This window comes from Urocitellus parryii, chromosome 5 (genome assembly GCF_045843805.1).
Source record: "Urocitellus parryii isolate mUroPar1 chromosome 5, mUroPar1.hap1, whole genome shotgun sequence".
In the NCBI taxonomy this organism is placed as follows: domain Eukaryota; kingdom Metazoa; phylum Chordata; class Mammalia; order Rodentia; family Sciuridae; genus Urocitellus; species Urocitellus parryii.
In genome coordinates, this window is record NC_135535.1 from 204,852,727 (window position 1) to 204,875,429 (window position 22,703).

The window sequence follows — 22,703 nt, forward strand, 5'->3', positions numbered from 1 at the left end:
CGGTATCGCCCACCCTTTCTCCAGCGAAGACAACCTGGTGGGAAGGAGTTTTGCAGTTCTGCCCACCTGCCTGCCCTGTACGCGCCAGGCACCAAGAAGTGGATTGCAACATAGGCTCCCAAGTTAGGCTGTCCTCCAGCGTGGACATGCACACCCCCTCTACACCCCACCCTCAGGGGCCCCGGGGAGGCATCTGAACTACAGTCAACATAGTAACCAGGGGGAAAGGCTTCAGGAGATCTGGCCTCATCAGTCTCAGTCAGGGCCAGAGATGACAATGGAGGGACCCGAGTAAGCTGGTCCTCGATCAAGCTGCCAAGTCTGGCCTTGGCTGCAGAATGAGCTGGAGGTCTGCCCTAGGGCTGGCCTCAGGACACCTCCACTGCAGGCGATGCACCAGAGTGGGCCGCAGGGACCACGAGAGACTCCCCCACCCCCATGTACCCATCAGCCATGCACACCTGCTGCTCCTGCCCGGGCCACGCTCTGACCCCAGAGGCTTGCTGGGGACTTCTGTTCACCCAACGTGAGCTCACGCCTGCATGTTTTGGGGAGGCAGATGTCTGGACCCACAGGAAACACACCAGCTCATTCAACAACCCAGAGCACCCCGTCAGCCCCAAGCGCACAGCCATTTGTTGTCACTAGTTGGTCTCAGCACCTCAGGAGAGCTGCTTCTGCAGCCTATGCAGAGAAATGCTTTTCCGTCCGCGGCACACACACACCCCCTCCCCCCCCCCCCCGTACGTATGTATCAGCACGGCAGGTGCTGCCTCGGGTCGCTGTCCACCAAGGGACACTACCAGAAAGTACCTAGAAACCCGTCTTGACAGGCCAGCAGCCAGGACCCAGGCTCTGCTTCTGTTTTCAGAAGGTGTAGCAGGGCTGAATTCCTGTATTCTGGTTTCTACGATTCCCTGGAGCCCAAAGGCCTAGGTACTGGCTTGGGGGCCAGCTGATCTCCAGGTATGAGATGCACTAGCTTCCCGTGTAGTGGCAGGTCCCTGGAAGGTGTGTGACCAAGAGCTGGTGCACAGGGCTGGGAGCCCTTCTGTTTCCCTCTGCTGCTGCCACCTCCTCAAACTTTCAAGGCATCCTCCTCCCAGAGGGCTGGGGCCACCATGCCCTTGGGATTGCTAGACAAGTGGCCCCCACGCCCCCTTCCTTCACGTGGCAGAACTTCAAGCCTCTGTTGAAGAGATGAACCACACACATGATTTGGCCAAAGAGGAAATCAAGGACAAAAGGGGGCTCTCAAGTGACCAGATGCGAGGACCCCGGTAAATTCACTTTTCACGTCAAGATTCTGCAAAGTCACCAGGCCAGAGCCAGGGTCAGCTGTGAGGTCCACTTGGCCATCCTGGGCCTCCTCTTCCCAGGGGTGGCGGCTGCCCTACAAGGAACTCATAGCCCTTGAACTCAAGGGCCCACTGAGCCTGCTGGGAAGACCACCACGCAGACCACCCCTGTTCAGCCGCAGCTACAGATTCAGCTGCCTGCAGACAACAGGTCTCCTGGGATTTCTCTCCTCAGGCACACTACACCTAGTGGGGGGTGGGGACACATTCTGTGCCCCAGTAATTAGACATACAACAGACTTTCCGATGCTGTGCCCGAAAAGTGGGGAAACACGCAAGACTGGTCTGAAGTTGTAAAACAGTAAGTCCCACGTCCAGGGCCACGGTCGGTCAACTGCCACTTTCCCATAATTGATTTTCAATATTTTATCGAAGCAATAAAATCACCTGTGTACCCAAGAAACACAACACACCTGGAAATCAAGTCCCGAGTAACCTGGGGAGGGCGAGCAGCCAGCCCTTCACTGCTCCCAGGTGCAGTGACTACGACATTGCGCCAGCCCTCTCAGCCCCTGTCTGTTCACACCACTTCTCCTCCACCTTCTCCTTTAAATCCTGATTGAGGAAACGGAGATGCAGAGGTACACTGAACTTGCTCAAGGTCACAGCGAGCAGGTGGTTGAGCCAGGATTCCAGCCCAGGTCTTCCTGGCTCCAGAGGCCCGACACTAAACCCCAGGGCTCCCCAACTGCAAGAGGAAGGACCACCTCAAACCCATGACTAACTCTCGAACCTCCCTGTCACATTGGATTGCTTCACCTTGGACACTGGGCAGACAAGCCCACCCCTGGGATAGACCCAGTCAAAGGAGAGACACAGGATCTTGTTTTCCTGAGCTCAGCTGTCCTAAGGTCCCCCTTCACTAGGCAAGGCTATAACCCATCACTCAGACATTGTGTGCACTCTCCCTTCTCCCCAGACTCCTTACAGGGGCCTAGGACCTGGCACATACCCATGCTGCTGGCTGATAAGAAAACTGGGCCCCCAACATCCACACCTGACCATCCTTATAGGAGGCAACTTTGAAGTGGCCTCTATCGAGTGTCTGCACCTTAGATGCTGAGCTCTCAGGCCTCTGGCCAAGGTGCTGGCTGGGGGGAAGGACTCCCTGAGGCCTCAGGAAGGGGGACCACAATGAACAAGGCCAGGGAGAGCTGCGGCCCGATGTTCCACTATGGGGCTTCCCATGAGTGCTAGCCACTTGGTAGATGTCCCTTTCAAATAGAAACTGGACACAGGGTCAGGCCATCAGGCCTCATCTGAGAGGATCAAGCCAGGAGCAGTGAGCATCCGCCAGCCAGAGCCCCAGTGGCTTCTTCTTGGAAGTCACTCTCGGGGGCAAGTTGGTGACCAGCCACCAGCTGTCCACTTCCTGGGATTTCAGTTAGACTGGAGGGAAAAAACATGCTCCGTATCCCTCAGCAGGAGCTCTGGGGGTTCTGAGCCCGAGAACATCTCCATGGTCATCTCCTTCACTGTCCCAAGACTCACATGCCATGTGGTCGATGAAGGGAACTGACCCCAAGCCAGCAAGGGGGGAAACCGTTCTCATGAGTGATGACCAACCCACAGAGGGACCAGCTCGTCAGCTTCTCTCTAGAATGTGCTGCAAAATGGAAGAGCAGAGGTCCCGAGGGACATGTGACAGTGATGACAGATCACCATTAACCACAGGGGGCACACACCAAGTCCGTTCCCTGAGCCAGAGCCTTTGCCCTGGGGGTCCAATAGGGCTCAGCCCTGCATCTGCCTGGCCTTGGGAGGATGAGATTCGGGGCACAGGGACACTGTGATGCTGTGCCACCTGCATGGTCTGGCACCTCGATCACAGGCCAGGCTCCTGGTCACTCTCCACCCACCCTGCTCTCTGTGAGGAAACCTAGGAATCCTCTGCGGCCAGGTCCACCTGAGGGACTGGTGGGACCCAGGGCCCAGCCCCGCCTCCCAGTGCCCCACATGGCCACCAGAGCTGCGGCACTAGTACTTTTCCCCAGCTAAAATGTGTCCTTGACAACACGGAAGAGATGCCTGGGGGAGGAGGAGGAAGGGCTGTCCGGGCATCGCCAGAGGCGCAAGTTCCCTACACATGTGGCAGCTGCATGCGGTTGTCACCAGTGATGCGGGGGTGGGGTGGGAGTGGTGGGTGGAGATCTGCAGGACTCTGAGGGGCTACAGTTGGCCCAGGGAGAGCACAGGCTTGTGGCGTGACCTCTCTCCAGCGAGCATTTTAGAGCACCAGCGGTATACCAAGTACTTGAGTGCCCACACCCACCAGAAGGAGATAGGACAAAATTCAGGGGTCCAGAGGGGAAGGAGACTGTGTGGACAGGGCGAGATCAGGGACCTCAGGGAGGCCTCTGGAGGGTTCCTGCCCAGGCTAGGAAGGCTGAGAGGACACGCCTGCTCCTGTTGGTGCCCGAAAGGGCCTCACTCAACAGAGGACAGGGAGCAGCAGCAAGCAGGAGGGAAGGCGTCCCAGGAACAGAGTGGGCTGGGCAGCCCATGAGTGCCTGGTGCCATGAGCTCTCCTGGGTCACTCTCTCTGTTGCTGGTTTGTTCCTTGGAATCAGACCAGTTCCACCGGTGCACATGGGAACAGGCACCATGCCCCTCCAAAGGCCCTGGAGAGGCTGGCTGACCCAGGCTCATTTCCCACCACATTAGCAGGCCAAGTGCCCGCAACTAACAATGTGACGTGTCCTTCCTTAGCTCAGGCAGACGCAGGGGACGAGCCCCAAGCTTTCAGCTCCCCGAGTTTCTCGTGTCATCCCCCAATCCAAAAGGAACACAATTCTTAAGAACGCTCTTGCAGGCTTCCTATCCAACAGGCCCGAGGCCAGGAACACTGCCCACGACCTGGGAGAGGTCAAGAAGCTGACTGCCAGCCCAGCAGCTGGTGAGACGCCCCTTTCTTTTTCAGATGACCGAAGCGTTCCAGGTCAAAGCCCAGTTCACAGGAAAGCACAGAACCCACCACACACTCACATTTATGTCTTGATCTAGAAAACATCAGCCCAGAATGTTCCCCGCAGGGAAGGCTGTTCTCACCCTCCAGGGAGAGCTCCCTCTCTGTGGTCGGCAATCCCGCCCTTCAGTCTGGAAAAAGAGCAGGCCCCCAGGTTCCTGCACCAGCTCAGGGAGGTGGGAGCTATTCACCAAACCACTCCAAATTGTACCGTGAGCCTTGAGGCTTGAAACGAGGTGGCTTTGGTGTATCTAACAAAAATTAGAAGACAACATGGAGGTGGCTGTACTAGGGCAGCTGAGGTCACAAAGGAGGAGGTGTGGGATGGAGAGAGGGTGTGATGTAAGAAAGCAGATTGCAAACCTAGAGCTGACACTTAGACTAGGGCAGGATTCACCCCAGACCAACAGGGAAAAGCCCTGCCAAGCAACAGGCTCACTGTCCCATCTCTTGCACAATGTGAATCTTTTAAGTGACTTGTTTCTATTTTTACTTTGGATGCTAGGAAGCTCAGAGCAATTCTCCCTCATGCATGGGTTTGTGGGGAAAGCTGGTTCTGGCCTTATCCCCTGGCCTCATCCTCTCCTGCATTTATTTCTCTGCCTGTTTAGTTTTGCCCTTGTGTGTGTTAGAACCATTCCTATTAGTGAGGGTCAGATCCTTTTAGGACCAAAGAACATGCTACACTCCATATAACCCTACAGGATAAAGTTGTTCACTCTTCAATGAGGGATCAAATCCCTGCATTGAGACAGCAGCATGATGCAGAGGGAGGAGCATGGCCCTGAGGTTACCCGTTGGGGACAGGCATGCACCTAGTAAGGGCCCTTGGAGCTACATATGATCTGAGATGGGCCATGCATAATACTTGTGGTTCTCGGAGCTGTGTGTCAGCAGAAGGTCGCAGAGCAGAGAAGTGAGCCCCTCTGGGCACCGTGGGGCTCCTGCTGGCATGGACCTTGGCCTCCAGTGGACTGGCTGAAAAGTTGGGGTATTTCCCCAGCTTTATACCGTTATGGATTTTCCTGTGCTGTTCTGAACACCGTCCTGGGGGATCACGATGGCAGGTTTGGAGTCAGGCTAGCTGAAGTCCCAATGCTGCTGTTAGACCTATCGCAGGAGGCTGACCTCTCTGAGCCCCGGATTGTCATTAAAGTGAAAAGGAAGGGGGCAGATGCCATGGGAGGGAGCCCTTGGTAAATGCTCCAGGGTGATAGATAAGGCCCTGCCTCCCTCCAGATGGGGTCGGCTGCCCCTCCCCAGAGCACAGCCCTGGGCTCTTTCTCACAGTCCTCCCAATCCCTTCCTAGGGTCAAGTTCACTGCTCCCAGACACAGCCTCCAGGGGACAGGGCTAACAACCCAGTCAAGCTGTGTCCTGTCCGCCGACCCCCTGTGTGGTCAATGTGGCCACAGTGCAGTAGAGGGAGCAGAGTCTTGACTTTCTCCTTTATGTAGGAAGGACTAGAAGCCCTGCACAGGGGGCAGCGGGCACCCCACCTCAGTGTTTGATCACCGTAAGTCTATGTGGCTCAGGTGGGCTAGTCAGTTGTGGGTTACAAGTACTCTTTTTCTTTTATAAACCTACAAAATTGCCCATGGAGCAGCAAGCAATCTGTGAAAATGCTCTGGATTTCTCACCTCAGATGCTGTGCAGAGAAGAAATTGGCTCCAAACACCTGAGAAGCTTTCCTGCTAATACACGTTGGCTCCCTCACATTAAAAAAGATAGACGGGTGTGGTAGCTCACGCCTGTAATCCCAGCGGCTTGGGAGGCTGAGACTGGAAGATCGCAAGTTCAAAGCCAGCCTCAGCAACTGAGAGGTGCTAAGCAACTCAGTGGGACCCTGTCTCTAAATAAAATACAAGATAGGGCTGGAGAAGTCCCCAAGTTCAATCCCTAGTACGGGGGGGGGGGGGAGATAAAGAAAAAAAGCTAAAAACAACCAACTTAGAGGAAAACATGGGAACATGGGAGTCCACCTTCAGGACCTTCCACTAACCAATGTTTTCTTAGGTGACATCAAAAGTGCAGAAAACCAAAAAAAATAGGACCCTAAAAATGCAAATCTTCGTGCTTCAAAGACACTACCAAGAAAGTGAAGAGGACCACGGATGGGAGAAGCCGTGGCCACCCTGTACCTGACCCCAGTGGCCAGGAGGGTCCTCCTAGGCCCAGGGCCCATAGACAGCGCCTAAGCCGAGGGGCGGAAACATGGGGAGTTCCCCATGGGACAGTGCATGCTCAGCAAGGGCCACACTTGAGAGCAGAGGGGGGCCCATAGGCCAGCCGCTTCTCCCTTCCAGTCTGAGAAGGGCCTCAATACGGTGCTCAGCATCGAGCCCGGCCCTGCGGGTCTTCCAGGACCTCCGACCTGCACCTGTGATGGGAGGGTGTCTGTTTTTTAGGGTCTTGGAGAGGCATGTGGGGCAGAGGGGGGACACCAACCCTAATCTGCTATTTAGCAGTCACAGCTGATCTGATGGGCTGCTCCTGCAGGGGCCTCACAGGTCCTGCTGGACAAAGCTCACTCACTGTGTGGGGCTGCCCTCTAAACCAGGGACGGCCCTGTAGAGAAGCCACAGCGCACTGGTGCCAATCACCTTCAGCACATCTAGCGACAGGAGCTCAGGGCTGGCCAAGTCCCAGCAGCAGGCATGGCTAACTTGTCCTCCCAGGAAAGCATGGGTCAATTCCTTTAAACTGACCAGCAGCGAAGCACAGCAAGAACCAACCCGGGAGCTGCCCACTGAGCCTGTACCGTGCGAGGCAGAAAACAAGATCTCGGCACCCTCCCAAGCCAGCCAAGGCCAAGAGCCCACGCGGCTCTGGAGTGACCACCTACTCACATCACTGCCAGAGTGGGTCGGGGCCATCAGGGCAGTGTCCTGCAGCAAGGTGAGTTTACAGAGATCCCCAGACAGCCATCTGTGCCCACCTGGGGACAAAGCGGGTTTGCTACCAAGGGGCAGAGAGGTTGCTGCAAGGGACAGAGAGCTGTAGAAAGAGGCCAGAGGACAATGGGGCCGATAGAAGCAGCACTGTCAGAGCAGGCCCAGTCCTGGCCAGGTGCCTCCAGTGACTGTGACCTCTGGTAGCCACCACCCCACAAGCCCCAGAGGCAGTTCAGTTCCTTGCCGCCCTGACAGACAAGGACAGAAGCACAGAGCAGGAACACACTGGCCCCAGCATGCAGCGGGCAGAGCAGCGAGCGGAGCTCGTGGCTGCCCTGGGTGAGTCCCTGGGCCGAGACCCGCTGCCTTCCCGGGAGCAGTGTCGAGAACCCAGTGTCGAGAACCCAGGCCTCAGCCTGGTGCGACAAGCTGCGGGAACAAAGGGTGCAGCCGCTGCAGGCTGCCGGGTTTTCTCAGGGCAGGAGGACCACAGTGGAGACAGGGCAAGGAGCCATGGGCACTGAGAATAGGGATAGCCTAGGGGGCTGAAGGTGGAGAACAATGACCCAGAGCCCCAGTGGGAGAGGCGGCTCCTGGATTTGGAGGCTTGGCGGGAGGAAGGGTCCTGGGAGAGGCCTGCTTGTATACAAACCCCTTCCTGCTCCCAGATGCCAGAATGGCTGGACCACACATGTCTACGTCATACCGCAGGAAGAGATGCCCCGGGAGACAGAATGCCAGGCCTCGCACACGCCGGCTCAGGTACACCAGCCTCCAGGGGCCTCCCTTGCCCTGACCACAAGTTGGGCTGTGATGCTCCTCACAGAGGCTGCTCCAAGAACAGGGTGGCTGGGCGACTCTGGTGCTCCCGACTCCAAGGGCCCCACAAGGGCCTCTGTGACACACTACAATCACAACGACTGTCTTTTTATACCACGATCTTTCCTGGACCCCCAACTGAAGGCAAAGAGCGAGTCTCGTCCCCCTGTGAAGTCCAAATGCAGCCCCTGAGCTTACACAGCACCTGCCTGTCCCATCAGCTTCCTCCAACTTTGGGATCCTGAAGGGCTGGAGCCCTCAGACCCCTTCCCCAAATGCCCCTATGCAGAGCTGCATCTTCCCGGGCTGGTCCACCTAGAGGTGGGAAGTGGTGGAGCCCAGCTGCCCTGGGAGGCCTTCTCCATCATCCTCCCATCTGAGGGTTCAAGAGTTGAAGACCCTCCAGGCCAGCGGCCTATGCTCTGTCCAGCACAGACACCAGTGTGCAGAGGATGCCTCAAAGCCGAGGGTCATCAAGCACCTGTGATGGGGTCTAAGGGAGGCACCTCCTTCCTCAGACTCTCAAGTGGTTGAAAGGTTTCTCCTGGGGCTAATTTCTACCCAGGAGATGGGTGCCCACACCCATGATGCTGGAGTCCTGTATCAATTTTGGTGCCCCCACTGTCACCCCACTGTCAGCAGTCAGCCTCTTAACAGCCTGGGCTCCTCCTCTGACCTGAGGAGTCCTCAGCTGGGCCCTCAGTGGGGGGCCCATGGTGCTTTATCCATCCAGTTGCTTCAAAGACAAAAAGCTGGAGGCAGAAGCAGACCTCCCAGGGAGGGAGACAGGACTGCGTTTCTCACAGGGAAACCGAAGCTGCGCTGCCCCTCGGCTGAGCCTCCTGCAGGCCGCCAGCTTTGCTCTATGTTAGGAAGACAAGGATGAAAATGGCGCTAGCACTAGTAGCTGACTGGATGTGCCCCTTGCCACCCGGCACTGGGAGGCTCAGGAGGGAGCAAGCCCTTGACCACGGGTGACAACATGTGACAGCCACTGTTGGAAGGCTCTGCAGTTTGTGCCACAGCCAGCCAGGTCAGCAGGAATGGGAGCAGCCCCACCAGGCGCTGCTCACATGGGGCTGACCACAGCCCATTAGTCCTGCACATCTCTGCTGGCTTCACCTGTCGCTCTGAACCATTGGGTCACAGGCTGCACTGTGCCAGCAAACAGGAGCCCATCGTTTTTGTGCACAAAGCCAACCATGAAGAAGCAAGCGCTAAAATATCCAAAGCATGGAAAAAAGAAAAGCCGACACTCTCTCTCCTCTCCAAAGGGCACAGGAAAACAAGTCCACTTCCTAGGCATTCCTGCTCCCTAGAAGGATGACATACTCATGTGCTGCCAAGGAGGGACACAGCTGGACTGAGGATCTGAAGATCGCCACCTGTTGGCTGGGAGGCAAGGTGGGCTCCCCAGCAAGCAGCAAGCATCCCTGGTCCAGGGTGCTTTCCTTTAAGGCAAACATGACCTCCCAAGGCTCAGCAACCCTGCCTGGGGCAAGTGACTACAGGCACACTGTCCAGTCTCCTGCTGCCTCCAACACACCCAAACCTGCTGCACAAGTGGCATTTGCACAGCGGAAAAGCTACAGGGGATGCCAAGCCCCTGCCCCCACCCCGATGAGGAAGAGTCATAATGCCACACGGAACGTATAAGGCACAGGGATGACAACTGCTGCTATGGGACAGATCATTTGACAGAGAATTCGCTTGCTGGCAGACTTCCGACTGCAGACTTCTTCAGCACTGGCTGGCTGCCATGCCAAGGAAATAAAAATCGATATCCTCGGGTCTGCAAAACAGTGTGTTAACAATCACACTCCAAACAACTCACACAATATCCCTCGCCCTAGACCCAAATAACAGTGAGTGTTTTTGTTAGGAGGCAGTGCTAAATAAACAGAAAGGAGGGGGAAAAATAAGGCAATTTTGCAGGTCCTCCTTCAGCAAAACCTTTCCACAACTTCAATGAGGAGATAATCTTTCTGTGATTATGACCAAACCTTCCCGTTGCTTAGCAACACATAATTAAGGAATATGTTTTCAGATCCGCTTTGCAAGCCCAGCCATTATCAGATGAAATTACTGGAGCAACAAATGTCATCGCCATGCAAATTAGTTGGTTGCAAAGAAAGACTGGCGGAGAAAGAAGGAGCAGGCCCTCAGAAAAATTATCTGACTCGCCTCCTCTCGCGCATTGATTAAAAGTCAAGCAAAGTATATGATCAGACTTAAAAAAAAAAAAACATCCACATGACACACAACCAGAATCTCCAGCAAGGGAAAAACAGAAAAATTACTTGGTCTTTTTTTGGAAGAATGAAGAGCCTAGAGGATCCTCCTGGGACAACAGTGGCCATGACAGCCACCCGGGGCTCAGCTGTCCTGGGGGGAACCTAGGAGTGCACGACCCGGTTCCCGACACCATCTGCTACGGTCAAAAGGGTGCATCTCGCTTTTCAGCATGGTTCCACCCTCTGCCCAATAATGCCAGTTACTGAGGAAAAAAAAAAAAAATTGTTCATTCGATAAAGGATTCACTATGTTGTGAAGGCAAAGGGAGAAGAAAGGAAGAAAACAGATTTACTGTGTCGATTTTCAATCAAGATTCTAAAATTAAAATTAGAAATTCTGACGGCTTAGGTTAGCAGCCTAGAAGTTTAGGCCCAGCCCAAGGAAACACAGGCAGTAAATCACACGTGGCTCATGCTTTGAAGGAAACCAGTGAGCACCAACCTCCCTTTCCTCAACTTGGAAATATATTCTTCCCTACAAGCAAACAGAATTCCCAACTGTATTTCCCAAAACGAGAGACTAAATCTGTTTTTGAAACACGGAGTTCTAAGGGATTTCAACATCTTGCTTTGTTTAACCCACAAGTGTGGAAACACACATTTTTATCTTTATGGTGGGTAATCCCTGTCTTCAAGAGCGCGTGCAGGCGCTGTGGAGGTACCCTTCCACACCAAGATGTGCTCTTAATGGTACAGGAACGGCGCAGGATTTATGGGAGGTGTTTGAGCAAACATCCCTGCCTTTTCCAAAGCCACCCAGGGCAAACTGGAGAATCGCCAAGCCTTGTGCATGGAAGGTCACAGCCTGTTCTGAATGTCGAGTCTCTCCAGGACACAGCTCCAGCACTACAAAGGGAAATCCGCAAAGCAACCTGGATTCCACAAGAGATTGGCGAGGTGCTGCTGCCCCAGAGGGCCAGCCTGGCAACGTGACTCTACGGAACCCAGGAGAACCCATGTCCATTGTCCAGCCTTGGAGCTGGACCTGGCACTGTGGCCTTCCAGCTTGGCAGAGCGAGACTATGTGGGTATATGTGCCCACGGCCCAAGTGGGACCTGTAGGAACCCATCTCCCTTCTCAAAGCTCTGCCTCCCCCCCACATCCCTAGGGGCCCTGCCAGGAGAGGTGGGAAGGGTGCATTACTTGGCTCCGGTGTGAGCATGGTGGACACGATGATGGGTGCTCCAGTCCGCCGGGCTACCTTCTGGTATGGTGAATGAGGTGTGTGCAGGCTTTGGCTGACTGGCGTCAGGGTAGATGACTCCATGGAGACCCCAGGCTTCCGCAGGAGCTGGGGGCTGCTGTGGGGGCTGGGAAGTGGAGAGGTGGCCATGCTGCGCTCCCGCTTCAGCAATTCCATGGGTACCGTGTACGAGGTGGAGTAGGCTGTTCTGGGGCCTGGGTGGAGGGGGGTCGAGGGCCCTGGGTTAGTCAAGGCCGCCCCAGCCTGTGAGGGGTATGTGGGGCCCAGCCGTGTGGTCAGGGTACAAGGCGTAGGAGAGCTATACCCAGAGTTGGAGGAGACTTGGGGTCCTTGGGGGGCTACACCAGGGGCAGAGTAGGTGGCTGCCGTCTCCAGAAGATGCTGAGAGGGTGCACTGGAGGGGCGGCGAGCCAGGTCTCCGGCCCTGGGGGGTGCCGCCTGCAGGGGTGTGGTGTCCAGAGAAGCCAAGTCACTGGGCAGCAGTTCACTTCGGTGGCTGAAGCTGCTGGACCGTGTGCGGGGCAGGGGACCTGCCTGGTCCTGCCTCCGAAACTGCATCTCAGTCCTGCAGCTGCTGGCCAGGCGGCTCAGGACTCGAGCCTGGCCCAGGTTGGGCGCAACAGACTTGATATCCGCATCCTCCAGGGTGGCCAGGACGGCTGGAGAGTCAAAGCCTTGCTGCAGCAGGGCCGCCAGAGTGGCCTCTGTGAGCCCCTCTGCCCGCAGCAGGGCCAGGAACTCAGGGACAACATTCCTCTTGCTGAGGGGCCCCTGGAACGCCAACAGGTCAGCTTCATAATTCTCATAAGCCATTTTAGACTGGACGCTGTCCCTAGCAGGCCCATAGCCTCGACTCAGAGGACCAGGGGCCACCCCGGTGCTGCTCTCAGAGGGAGCAGCCGAGCCAGGGTCCACGACCAGGCATGTTGGGGCCACCTGTCTGACAGGGGCAGAATCCACAGGTCTTTCGCCAACATCGTTGTAGACCTGGCTTGGGGGGTAGGCAGGTCCCTCTGCCCCAAACCTGGTGTCTGGCAGTTCCCTTCCATACCGACCAGGCGACGGGGCCCTGCTCTGTGGCCGCTGCCCCTGAGACATCATTTTGCCCCCAGGATCCTGGTACAGGTGCCCGGTGTCCTGCAGGGCAGGTAACTGGCCTTGGACATGCTCCCACGGCACTCTGCTGCCGAGCACTCCGTAGCTGGGCATGGGCCGGTTGATACCTGCGTCCCGATAGTAAGGTGGCTCCCTGGGCACCCTAGTTCCTCTGGTCGGGTCGCCATAGTAATCCCGCGGCAGCAGGGCGTGGCGACCAGACATCACGGCGGCCTGGGTAAAGTCGGGAGCAGAGCCCTTCCTTGCAGCCAGCGAATTGTAAAAGGCTTCCCGGTACAGGTAGGGTTCTGCGGGCCCTGGCAGGACAGCGTCCTGCCCTTGGTGGATTGGCGGTTCACACCAGGTCCCCTCTCCAGGGCCATACGTCAAAGAGCTTCTCCTCCCTGGGGGGCGCGCGGCCTCGGTGTTCTCCCAGGGGCCCTGGTACCAGCCAGCAGCATCCCAGCTCTGCGATCGGCCAATATTGACGTGCCTGCTGGGAACCGGCATCGGTAGAACAAGTGACTGCAGACGAGGCGCGGGGGACGGCTTTCTTCATAAATCTTCAATTACATACATCAAAACCAGACCCGGCTACACGCGAACCCTTCCGAGATGGCAGCAACAACCAACTGGGGGTTTCTGTTTCAGAGGACGGCCTAAATTATTAATCCTCCGAAACCTTAGTAGGCAAAGCAGCAGACTCACGGTAACTTTGCCTCCCTCCCCGGCGGTGGCCCGAGGTCTGTCCTATGTGGCTGTGTGCTCCAGCCAGCTGGGTCCCCCTCCTGGCTTCTGTGCTCACGTGGACCTTGGCTCTCAGCAGACGGATTAGGGGCTAAATAAAACCCCTAAAGCTTTTGTTCCATGTGACATCTTGTTAGCCTGATGAAGCTGGTGCTTGCTCCACCCAGGCCTCCCAACCTGTGACTGGGAATTATCTCACACTGAACTTCCGGCTGAGGTCCCTCCTGCTCCCTCCCCAGGGTGCTTTGAGGTCGAGCTCAACCTCTCTCCCCTCCACTCCCCTGGGTGATCCCCAACTGCCGCCCGGATTGCCTGAGAGCTAGCTACAGAAGCAAAATAAGACTGCTTCCATGTCAGCCCAGCCTTAATCCTCCCTGATGAAGCGCTAATCCACTGCCCACGGCTAAGAACCAACCAACGTGGGCGGATGGGAGTCTCATGTGATTCTGGAGGGTGGTGCCCTACCCGGGGGCCCCTCTGCAGCTACCACTCTGCCAACACGGGATGTGGCTTTGAGGACGCTGCTGACAGATCAGAAGGGCCCTACTGCTCAAGTCCACATACCTCGTGATCAGAAAACAGATCCTTTCAAACCACTCGAGGAAAGTAGGACTGGTGACAGGGAAAGGGGGAGGGGGTGGGGGCACGACACTGCACACCTTCCAGCAAATGTGCCAAGGGTCAGGAGAAGCCCCACGGCAGCCACAGGACGGGCACCAGGGTATTCACCACCAGATGGCCAGGAAACCACAAAGACCGGCCGCATTTAAAAGGTTTTAAATAAAATCATAAACCAGCCCCGAGACGGCTCTGTCTCACCCACAGCCCTCCCAATCCAAGAAGCTTCAACTACTAAAAAATACTATTAAAAAAAAAAGTTAAAAATAACAATGTGAGAAGTACTAAAGATGACTATGAAGTGGGAGGGTGGGCGTGATTCCATTTCTAGGAACCACAGCCCACGGATGCCAGACCGTCTCATCCCACCCACCCCAGGCACTCAACAATACGTATTAAATTTGAGACAAAGTTTGTTTAAACATTCACATTCCCCCAGGAAATGCACCAATTCACCCAATACACAGAAATTCTGTGGCCGCTTCTGGACTAGTGAGCCCCAGGAACTAGACCAAGTGCCACCAAGCCACCGACCAGGCAATCCCAAGACCATGGCAGGTCAGTCATCAGCTCCATTGACCCCTCTCTGTTCAGAATATGGGTAGAGCTTTCTCCCAGCCAGAAAGGAGAGGTGCCCCATGGACAACCCTTCTGGGAAGGAGGACCAGCTACCTGAGGAGGAAGGCCCGAGACAGAGCATGAGCCCACGTCTGCCTGCTCACCAGCCTCTCCCTGTACTGGAATTATTACTACTATTTTTGGTGGAGAGGGACCCACAGGTGGAATTCCACCTAGCTGAAGCCACATCTGATCCCACTATGGCCAGAGAGGATGGACACCACTTCAACAAGGCCCTCACAATAAGATGACAACTCCTCTGTCATTAGCATCCATGGAATGCCTACTGTGTGCCCAACCCCAAGGGGCGCTATTCAACTGGGATGACATCACATCACAGACCCGGAAATGCAGGGGTGAGGGTTTTGTCCAAGGTCATCGGACTTGGATGCAGCAGTGTTGGGAAAGAACCTCCAAACCTGGGGTAGCTCTGCCCTTCTGGTGATAAAAAAGGAAACATGTTTACAAAAGTAATACTGGCAGTTTCTGCTACACCCAAATTCCTAAATCCAAACAGGACTACACAGAGGACTGCTAACCGAGAGCTCACAGGGTATCACTAATTTTTCTTAGGTGGATTTCAAAGGCGAGCTCACAGGGCAAGGTGGCAGTGGAAGATAGTCCCACGGGGTACCGCCTCCACGTCACACCTTCTTGTGTGGCGATCGCCCAAACTACACAGCCTTGGCTCTGAAATTTGCCAAATATTATGATAGAGGTTTTCTTTATTCTCTGTTAGGCAGAAACACCTGAGTGAACCTGAACTGTCTTTTTTTTTTTTTTTTTTAAACACATTGGGGTCTTTCAGAAAGAGTTACTGTCCTGAAATATCTCACACTGACTACGAAAGGCAAGAGGGGACCAATTTTGGAAAAACTCTCAAATCCTACTGACTTCTTAATCCTGCCAGGATCCTCTCTAGAGGACACTGTACAAAGCAAAAATACAAGTATAAAACTATTTTGAAAATTAAGAAAGACAACCTACACTCTTGCAGACAAAATAAACCCAAGAAAGAATACCCAAGAAAGAATTAATCTTGGAGGAGGACCAAATGGGCAACTCAGGGTTACAAGCTCACTCTGGATGCACGGTGCAATGGCAGGCAAAAATTCACAACCACAGAGGCCTCTGTGGAGAAGGGTCCAGACAGTTCCAAAAGAGTGGGGAGAAGAACAAGAACGGGACCAGCGCCGGCTCACTAGAGCAGCCCCCGACCAAGCCCAACACATGTTTTGTGCCTGATGGGGACTGTCAGATTGGAAAAGGCCAAGCTGAGGGGCCATCACTTAAAAAAGGGAGACTAGGCGGAATCAGCGAATCTCAAGGTCAGGCCAATAAGAAAGTCGCCTAGCTCAAAGGCCTGTCCATTGACAGCTGAGTGGTTCCCTGCCCACGAGGTGGACAGACGCTGCCAGGTTGGTCCAAAGCCTCCTAGGAGACGGTTTGTGCTCAGAAGTCGGCCAGTCCCCGCCTGGGGCGCTGTGGAGAGCTGCCTAGGGCTTCCACCCTGAGCACAGGGGGAAATGAGAAGCTCCCCAGGAGGTTTTCCTGCACCTCCCCAGGGAGGAGGCTGAGGTTAGTGGGTTATGCACTGCTTTCCAGCAGAGAGGAGGCCAAGAATAGGCCCAGACACACCCGCTTCCTACTTTTAAATGTGGACAGCCTGTGTGTATTTTTTTGGAGGTTTCCGTCAAGAATAAGTGTTCTAAAATTTAAATTTAAAAAGTGCCTTCTGCCTTTAAAACAATATTCCTTTTAAGAAGCCCCAGCCCCCACCCCCACCCCTACCAAAGCAATTTACTTACTCATCTAAGGCGGGGGAGCCCCAAAGGAGGAAGAAGCCACAGGAAGTCTGGCGGCCCTCATCCAACCCTCCTCAGCACCACACAGACACAAACAGAAAGCAGAACCCTGCAGACACCACTGCAACCAGCAGAGGGACCAGTGCAAACTCCCAGGCTCAAGCACTAATGCCACTTTCCAAGGAGAGCAGTGAGCCAGGTGTACCTTACCCATCCAGCCCCTTGCAAAGGGCTGCACTCTAAGCAGACAGCCCTGGTGTGACTCGCCCCGGACTTCAGGCCCACTTCTCCCACTCCACCACGGAGCTCTGGGAAGCGTGTTGCAGAGATTAGCCCTCATTCCCACTCACCAAGGGGCAAAGAGCCTGTCTAGAAGCATCTGGTGAACAGACATGCAGAGACCCCACATCCAGTGGGACAGCTGCGGGCAGAGGGCACATCTCACTAGAACTGCAGGCTGCAAAGGCCACTCAGATCCTGGGGAGCTCCTGCCCACAGCTGGTGTCCAGCTCACACCCCTTCCCTCCTCTAGCACCAACACTTCCTGCAGCTCCCCGACCTCAGGCTCTCTCAGGCTCCTCGCCCCTCCACACTCCACTGTTCAATGCTTCCTCCTCAGAACTGGGCTCAGGACAGAAATTCCAGAATGTCATTCTTCCCGTTTGGTTTAGATGCTCCTATCATTCCACAACCACCAGGACCCAGCTCAAGTAACCCTCCACCACGAAGCCTTCTTGTTCGACTTTGTCACTCACTTTGTTCCCAGTTCAGATAAATCACCATCTACTGAGATGACAAATTCTCCCCAAGAACAATCCCGGGGATCTAGCTGCAGAGACAGGCCATGATCTCTCACGGGGGCTCGGAGCCTGCTCCCCCACCCCCACGTGGCCTTCGGAAGCTCAACACTTGCTTTTCATTTCATTTGACTTGTGGGCCGTCAGCCAACCTGCCCTGCAAGGTACTGTTTGAGGCATAGAGTATTCAAGGTGATGGACAGTCCCTGACCTCAAGGAAGGTACAGCTGGGTGGGAAAATGACAGACACCTGCATATGGTCCCCCTCCCCAGGACCGCTTAGTGGTCCGAATCTATGTGCACGAGGAAGCCCAAGCAGATCCAGTCACAGGCACCAGCAGGGCCTGGGCTGCAGCAGCCTCCTTCCTCACAGTGAAGCATGACCCCTCACCCCACTCAGTTTTGGGAGGATCTGCTTCCCTCTTTCCAAGGTTATCAGTTCCTTTTGATGCCAGCTGAGTGAGAGACATGGAGAGAGGAAAACCCACTGTACCCCAATGCGTATCAGCATCCAGGACACTTCCCCGGACAGATTACCTCCCAGTCCAGCTGGGGGAGCGCAAGTCTCAGGGCGCAGGTGATGTTCAGGACACTTATGAAATAATGGCCTGATGGACTTGGTAGAAAGCAGTCAAGAACAAGGAGTCTCACTGTACACACTCTAAACACTCGTAGGTTCTGAGATAGCACAGAGAGGGCAGGACACCGGCAGCCACGCATGTTTATCTCTGGGTTCTAGTTCACTCCAAGGACTTGGGAAGGCATGCGAGCCCAGAACACTCTTCGCATTTGGGTGGGGCACTGTCTGCAGGGTGACTGCTGCCCCCAAACGAAACGTAAGCAGGGACTTTGCTGGTTCTTAGGAGGAAAACGGACACTCAGAGCTTAGAAGCGCCATGACTAGGAACAAACAGAGAGCAGGAGGCACTGTGCTGGGCCAGGAGCATAGTGCCACAGCAGCCACACATGCTGCACCACACGCCTGCGAGCCCCACAGCCAGGCCTGAGCAGCCTGCACAGGCTGCAGATGTGGCAAGGGACAGACCGTGCCTCCAGCAAGCGGAAAGCGCAGAGAAACAATCAACCAAAATTTAAACACTGAGCATGATTCTCGGAGCAGAAAGTGAGGGCCCAGAGACCGTGGGGGAACAGGGTGGGTGCACCCCCAGGGCAGCGGTCAGTGCTCCAAGTGCATCTGAACACCAGGACCATATACGACAACATGGAATGTCGTCCCTTGCAAATAATCACAGTCCTGCCTGTGACTGTTTCCCTGTTGTGACATTAACAGAAATGTTTTGGTATATTTATTTGTATTATGGAGTTTTGAGCCATGTCTAGTTGACTATTGACTATTTAGACTGCTAATATAATTATGGTAAATCACTTAATTACTGGAAATGTGCATAATTGCCCGATACTAACATATAATTAAAATGTATAGCAACATTATTAATTCCATTTTTAAAATTGACTTTTTAGGGCTTTTAAAAGATATTTATTAGGAATGATCATGTAGTACCCATGAACACCAGGTTCCAATACTGTTGCTCTAAAAGTGCTCAATACACCAAACAGGCAGGGATTATCTAGAGCATTCTGAAGAGGACAAGTAAAAAGTCCAGGCTACCCAGAACAAAAACAGAATCATTCAGGCCCAAGCCTGTGGACACTGGGCATCACACAGGGGAAAAGACCACTCTTTGGCTCTGTGGTCTCTGAAGGGCACACACCAGGCAAGGAGGACGCTGGAAGACAAGACCCAATGGCTCCTCCCAGCAGCCAGTGCTCAGCAACCCTGGAGGCCTCTGCCTTCCTGGTCCCTCAGCCACCTGGAGGCCCGCCCATGAAATGCCAGGAGCACCCAGGCACTTTCTTTGGAAAGTTTGCTGAGCAGAACTCTTCCTGTGAAATAAGTCACGGGCGAAAGTGGGCTCCCCCCCACCCCTGCAGAACTCTGACTTCTGTTCTCCTCGATGACAAAGTACACACAGAAAAGCCTTCTTCCATCCTTTTAGTGTATGCTTACGAGAGCATTCCTTGAAACCATTTTTTGACATTTCTAGGACATCTGAACAAAATGAAGTAAAAGGAAATATTTACTTTTCTTCAAATTTCATTCTTAATAGCCACAGGGGAAAAAAGTGTTTAGTAATTGATTCTACCAAGATCCTCAGCGAGATGATCCAGGAAGAGGCCGTCAGCAAAGCCACTGAGGTGCATTACCACTCTACAGACTCAGGGCTGCTGAAAATGCTTCTCTGGGTTACTTGTGCATGCTCTAGTCTCTGATCAACAAATATCTGAGCTGAAACAAAGCAGCTCTGGCATGGTATAATAAGACACGCAACTCTCGGGTGCAATTCACAAGTGTCATGGGTCAACTACGTCAGCAAAGTCACGTCAGAACATAAAAGTCATCACCTAAATTATACATCAGAAAAGAGAAGCTTGCAACCTGGGTCTACCCAGCCCACACTGTCAAAGGCTGATGAATCACAAGTATCCTCACACAATGGCACTTGAGGACTGGTTGGTAAGGGGCATCCAAAAAGAGGAGAGGACAAATTTAGTCCACTTGAAAGCCTATTCATCATTCCAACTGATTTGGGTGGAGTCTGGGTCTTGGGTTATGTCCTCATCTCTGAGCAAAGAGGACAGCCTGGGCTCAAGCTCCGAGCCCTCTTTCTCTGACTCTGAGTCCAGAGGGGAGCGGCCAGAAGTCCCACCAAGGACAAAGAATGGAACCCATCACTGAGAATGGGCTGGACAGGTCTTACCAAGCAGGTACCTGATGGGGAGAGTCGCTGCCTAGGAACCGTGCTGAGATTTTGACGGGCCACCTGGAGGAATCATAAGAGGTGTGTCCAACTCAGGCCTGGGACCCTGGAGCTGGGTCATGTGGGGTGGGGAGGATGGAGGAGCCAGTATCCCCAGAGACCACCCACAGAAGCTCCTCGGAGCATTCTGTCCATGGGGTAACTACTTCAGGCTTCCTGCTTCAATCCTTTAAAAGCAAAACACTCCTAAGGAAACAGGCTATGGGGAAGGGCCAACAGGACAGGCTCTCTGGACTTTAAAGAGGTCAGGTGACAGAGGCAAGGCTGATGAGAGTGCAAAGCTGTGTGTGTGTGTGTGTGTGTGTGTGTGTGTGTGTGTGTGTGTGTGTGTCTACACATCCTCAGGCAGAACACATACCCAAATCCAAGACTGACCTGGGGGAAAGGCTGTACAGAGAAAGCATACTGCCTGGTACTGGGTACACACGGCCAGCTGCCCAGTGACTACCAATCCCACATCTAAGAAGTTGCTACAGAACCCTAACAGCTTATCAGTGGGAGTACCGGCAAAACACCTTGGCACAGCTATTGATCAAGCACAGTGAGCAGGCTTCTGGGCCGAGAGCTGTACCTGTAGTTTATGCTTATATCTGTGCACAATGGTCGTTATCAAAAATTTTTTAAATCTGACTGCTACTGTTCCTGAAATACACATACACAGATGACACTGTACTTTAAATGATGAAAAAACAAATTGGCTGCAAATCCCACATCTCAGATGCCAAACTGGGTGGGAGGGTTGGGGAACATGCTGGCACAGAGGATCTGAGAGCACAGGGAGGGAAGGTCACCGCTCTTCCCTCCTGACCTCATCCCTGGTGTAAGGCCTTGAGGAGTGGCTGGGTGGGGATGTGGACCCGCCCTGGCTAACACTAGCCCAGCAGGGCTGATCCACTAGGGCGCTCAGGAGAGAGGACTCAGCAACCTCAAAGCAGCCCCTTCCTCCAGAAAGTCAAAAGCCAGTTTTTAACAACCTGCCCCAAGCGATGAACCCAGATCTTCAATTACACCATTGCGTTTGAGTGATTCAAGGGCCAGGGGATTGTTTTAGATTCTCAAGACTGAAGATGTATGGCAACTAAGCAGAATGGGTGACCCCTGCCTTGTTCCTACACAGGCAAACCAAAACAACCAACCAAACTAGCCAAACAGATGCTGTCTGTGTCAGATTCCTAGGGGGCAACTGTTGCCACTGTGGTTAGGAAGGAAAAGGCCCTAAGAGGGGACAAGAGGCCCCAAGAGGGGGCACAAGCTGTAGGTACAAAGAATAAAATGCTGCATCCGCTAACTTTCTGGTGGTTCTGGAAAAAAAAAAAAAATCCCTCTATTCATCTCCCATGCACACATGCACACATGCAAAGCTGGATCTCTAGAAAAAGAAATCAAATGTTATCCAGCGGTAAACAGAGTTGAAGGACACGCTGGCGTTCATTGTACTATTCTTACAGACCTTTCTATAGTCTATAAGACTATAAGTGATTTTTAAAAAATATTCACATTTTTCAAAAAGAAAAACATAAATGCCAAGCTCCTTACACTATAGCAGAACCCCAGGGATGGGGGCGGGGGCCCTCACTGCTCCTACATCCTTAGTACAGAGCTCTCAAGGGGTGTGGAGTCACATAGCAGAATATCTTTGATGTCCCCACCCCATGTGGCTTAAGCTACAATCTATTTAAAGGACAAACAATTCCATATGGGTGGCTGCAGAGGAAGGCCCGTGGGGGTGCACACTCCTGCCCAGGAGCTGGTAGGCCAGGCGTGGTGTGCACTTGGAGGGTTATTACACCCATTTCAGTTCCGTTTGCCATAAATCCTGCAGGGAAGGCACTGGTGACCACTTGGAGCCAAGGCTAGCCCTGGAGCACTGATCTGGGCTGGCAGGGACCACTGAGCCCCCAGCCACAAGTTCTGGGTTTCTTGCCACTCACTAATTAGGAGAGGATGGTGCTTAATCAACATTTCAGTTCTGCCCCAGGTTTCCATTAGGTTTTTAATTATGTTTATTTTTCCTTTCATGATTAAAACACTTCCAGACATTTTCAAAGATACTCGGGACTCGGACACATCATGAGGGGGCAGTGCTAGGTTCTTTAGGAATATCTTGGAATTCACTGTTGTAAATATCTTAATTTAAAACAGATAAAGTCTACAAACTTCAGGAAGTAAAAAAACCTGGTCCTAATATACAGCGCCTTTCATATGTAAAATAACCTGAGGTGTATAAAAGAAGCAAACCCCCAGCGGACCCCAGCCCCACCTCAACCCCAGCAGCCAGGCTGGGTCCTGCATGAAAGGCCAGGGGCCCCTTGTGGGTACCTGGGCGGGCGAGGTGTTCAAATGGGAGGGGCTTGGGCTTGAGAGGGCGGGGTCCTGGCCTTGGGTGTGCTAGGCACAGGTCCTGGAGGATCTGAGCGAGGGCTACATGTCTTTCGTTACAAACCGCCAACCACGCTGGCTCTTACCTTCACAAATCCTGTCCAATCGCTGCCGCTTCACTTTGTGCTTATCCACAAGGGCCATTCTTTATCGAACTTTGCAACTCTGAGTCAAAAGGCAAAGCGGTCCTCTAAGAACTTAGGGGAACTCGCAGGAGTCTGCGCGCATTACGCCACTATGCACCCTGAAACAAGGAGAAAAGAATCCTT

At 53.8% G+C, this 22,703-nt stretch overlaps 1 protein-coding gene across 5 annotated transcripts in view; it reads right to left on the minus strand.

Moving 5' to 3' along the window:
* Ctbp2 (C-terminal binding protein 2) overlaps positions 1–22,703 on the minus strand; it is a 143,447-nt gene that overhangs the window by 25,186 nt on the left and 95,558 nt on the right. For 3 of the 5 annotated variants that reach the window (XM_077799190.1, XM_026384296.2, XM_026384297.2), the window contains exon 3: positions 22,521–22,678. The exons of 1 other annotated variant lie outside the window; for it this stretch is intronic. In XM_077799190.1, coding sequence (XP_077655316.1) covers positions 22,521–22,578 — 58 coding nt within the window. In that variant the 5' untranslated portion in view covers positions 22,579–22,678. Of the gene's footprint in view, positions 1–11,474; positions 13,161–22,520; positions 22,679–22,703 lie in introns of those variants that run through there. One more of the 5 variants, XM_026384295.2, reaches the window with a different exon arrangement.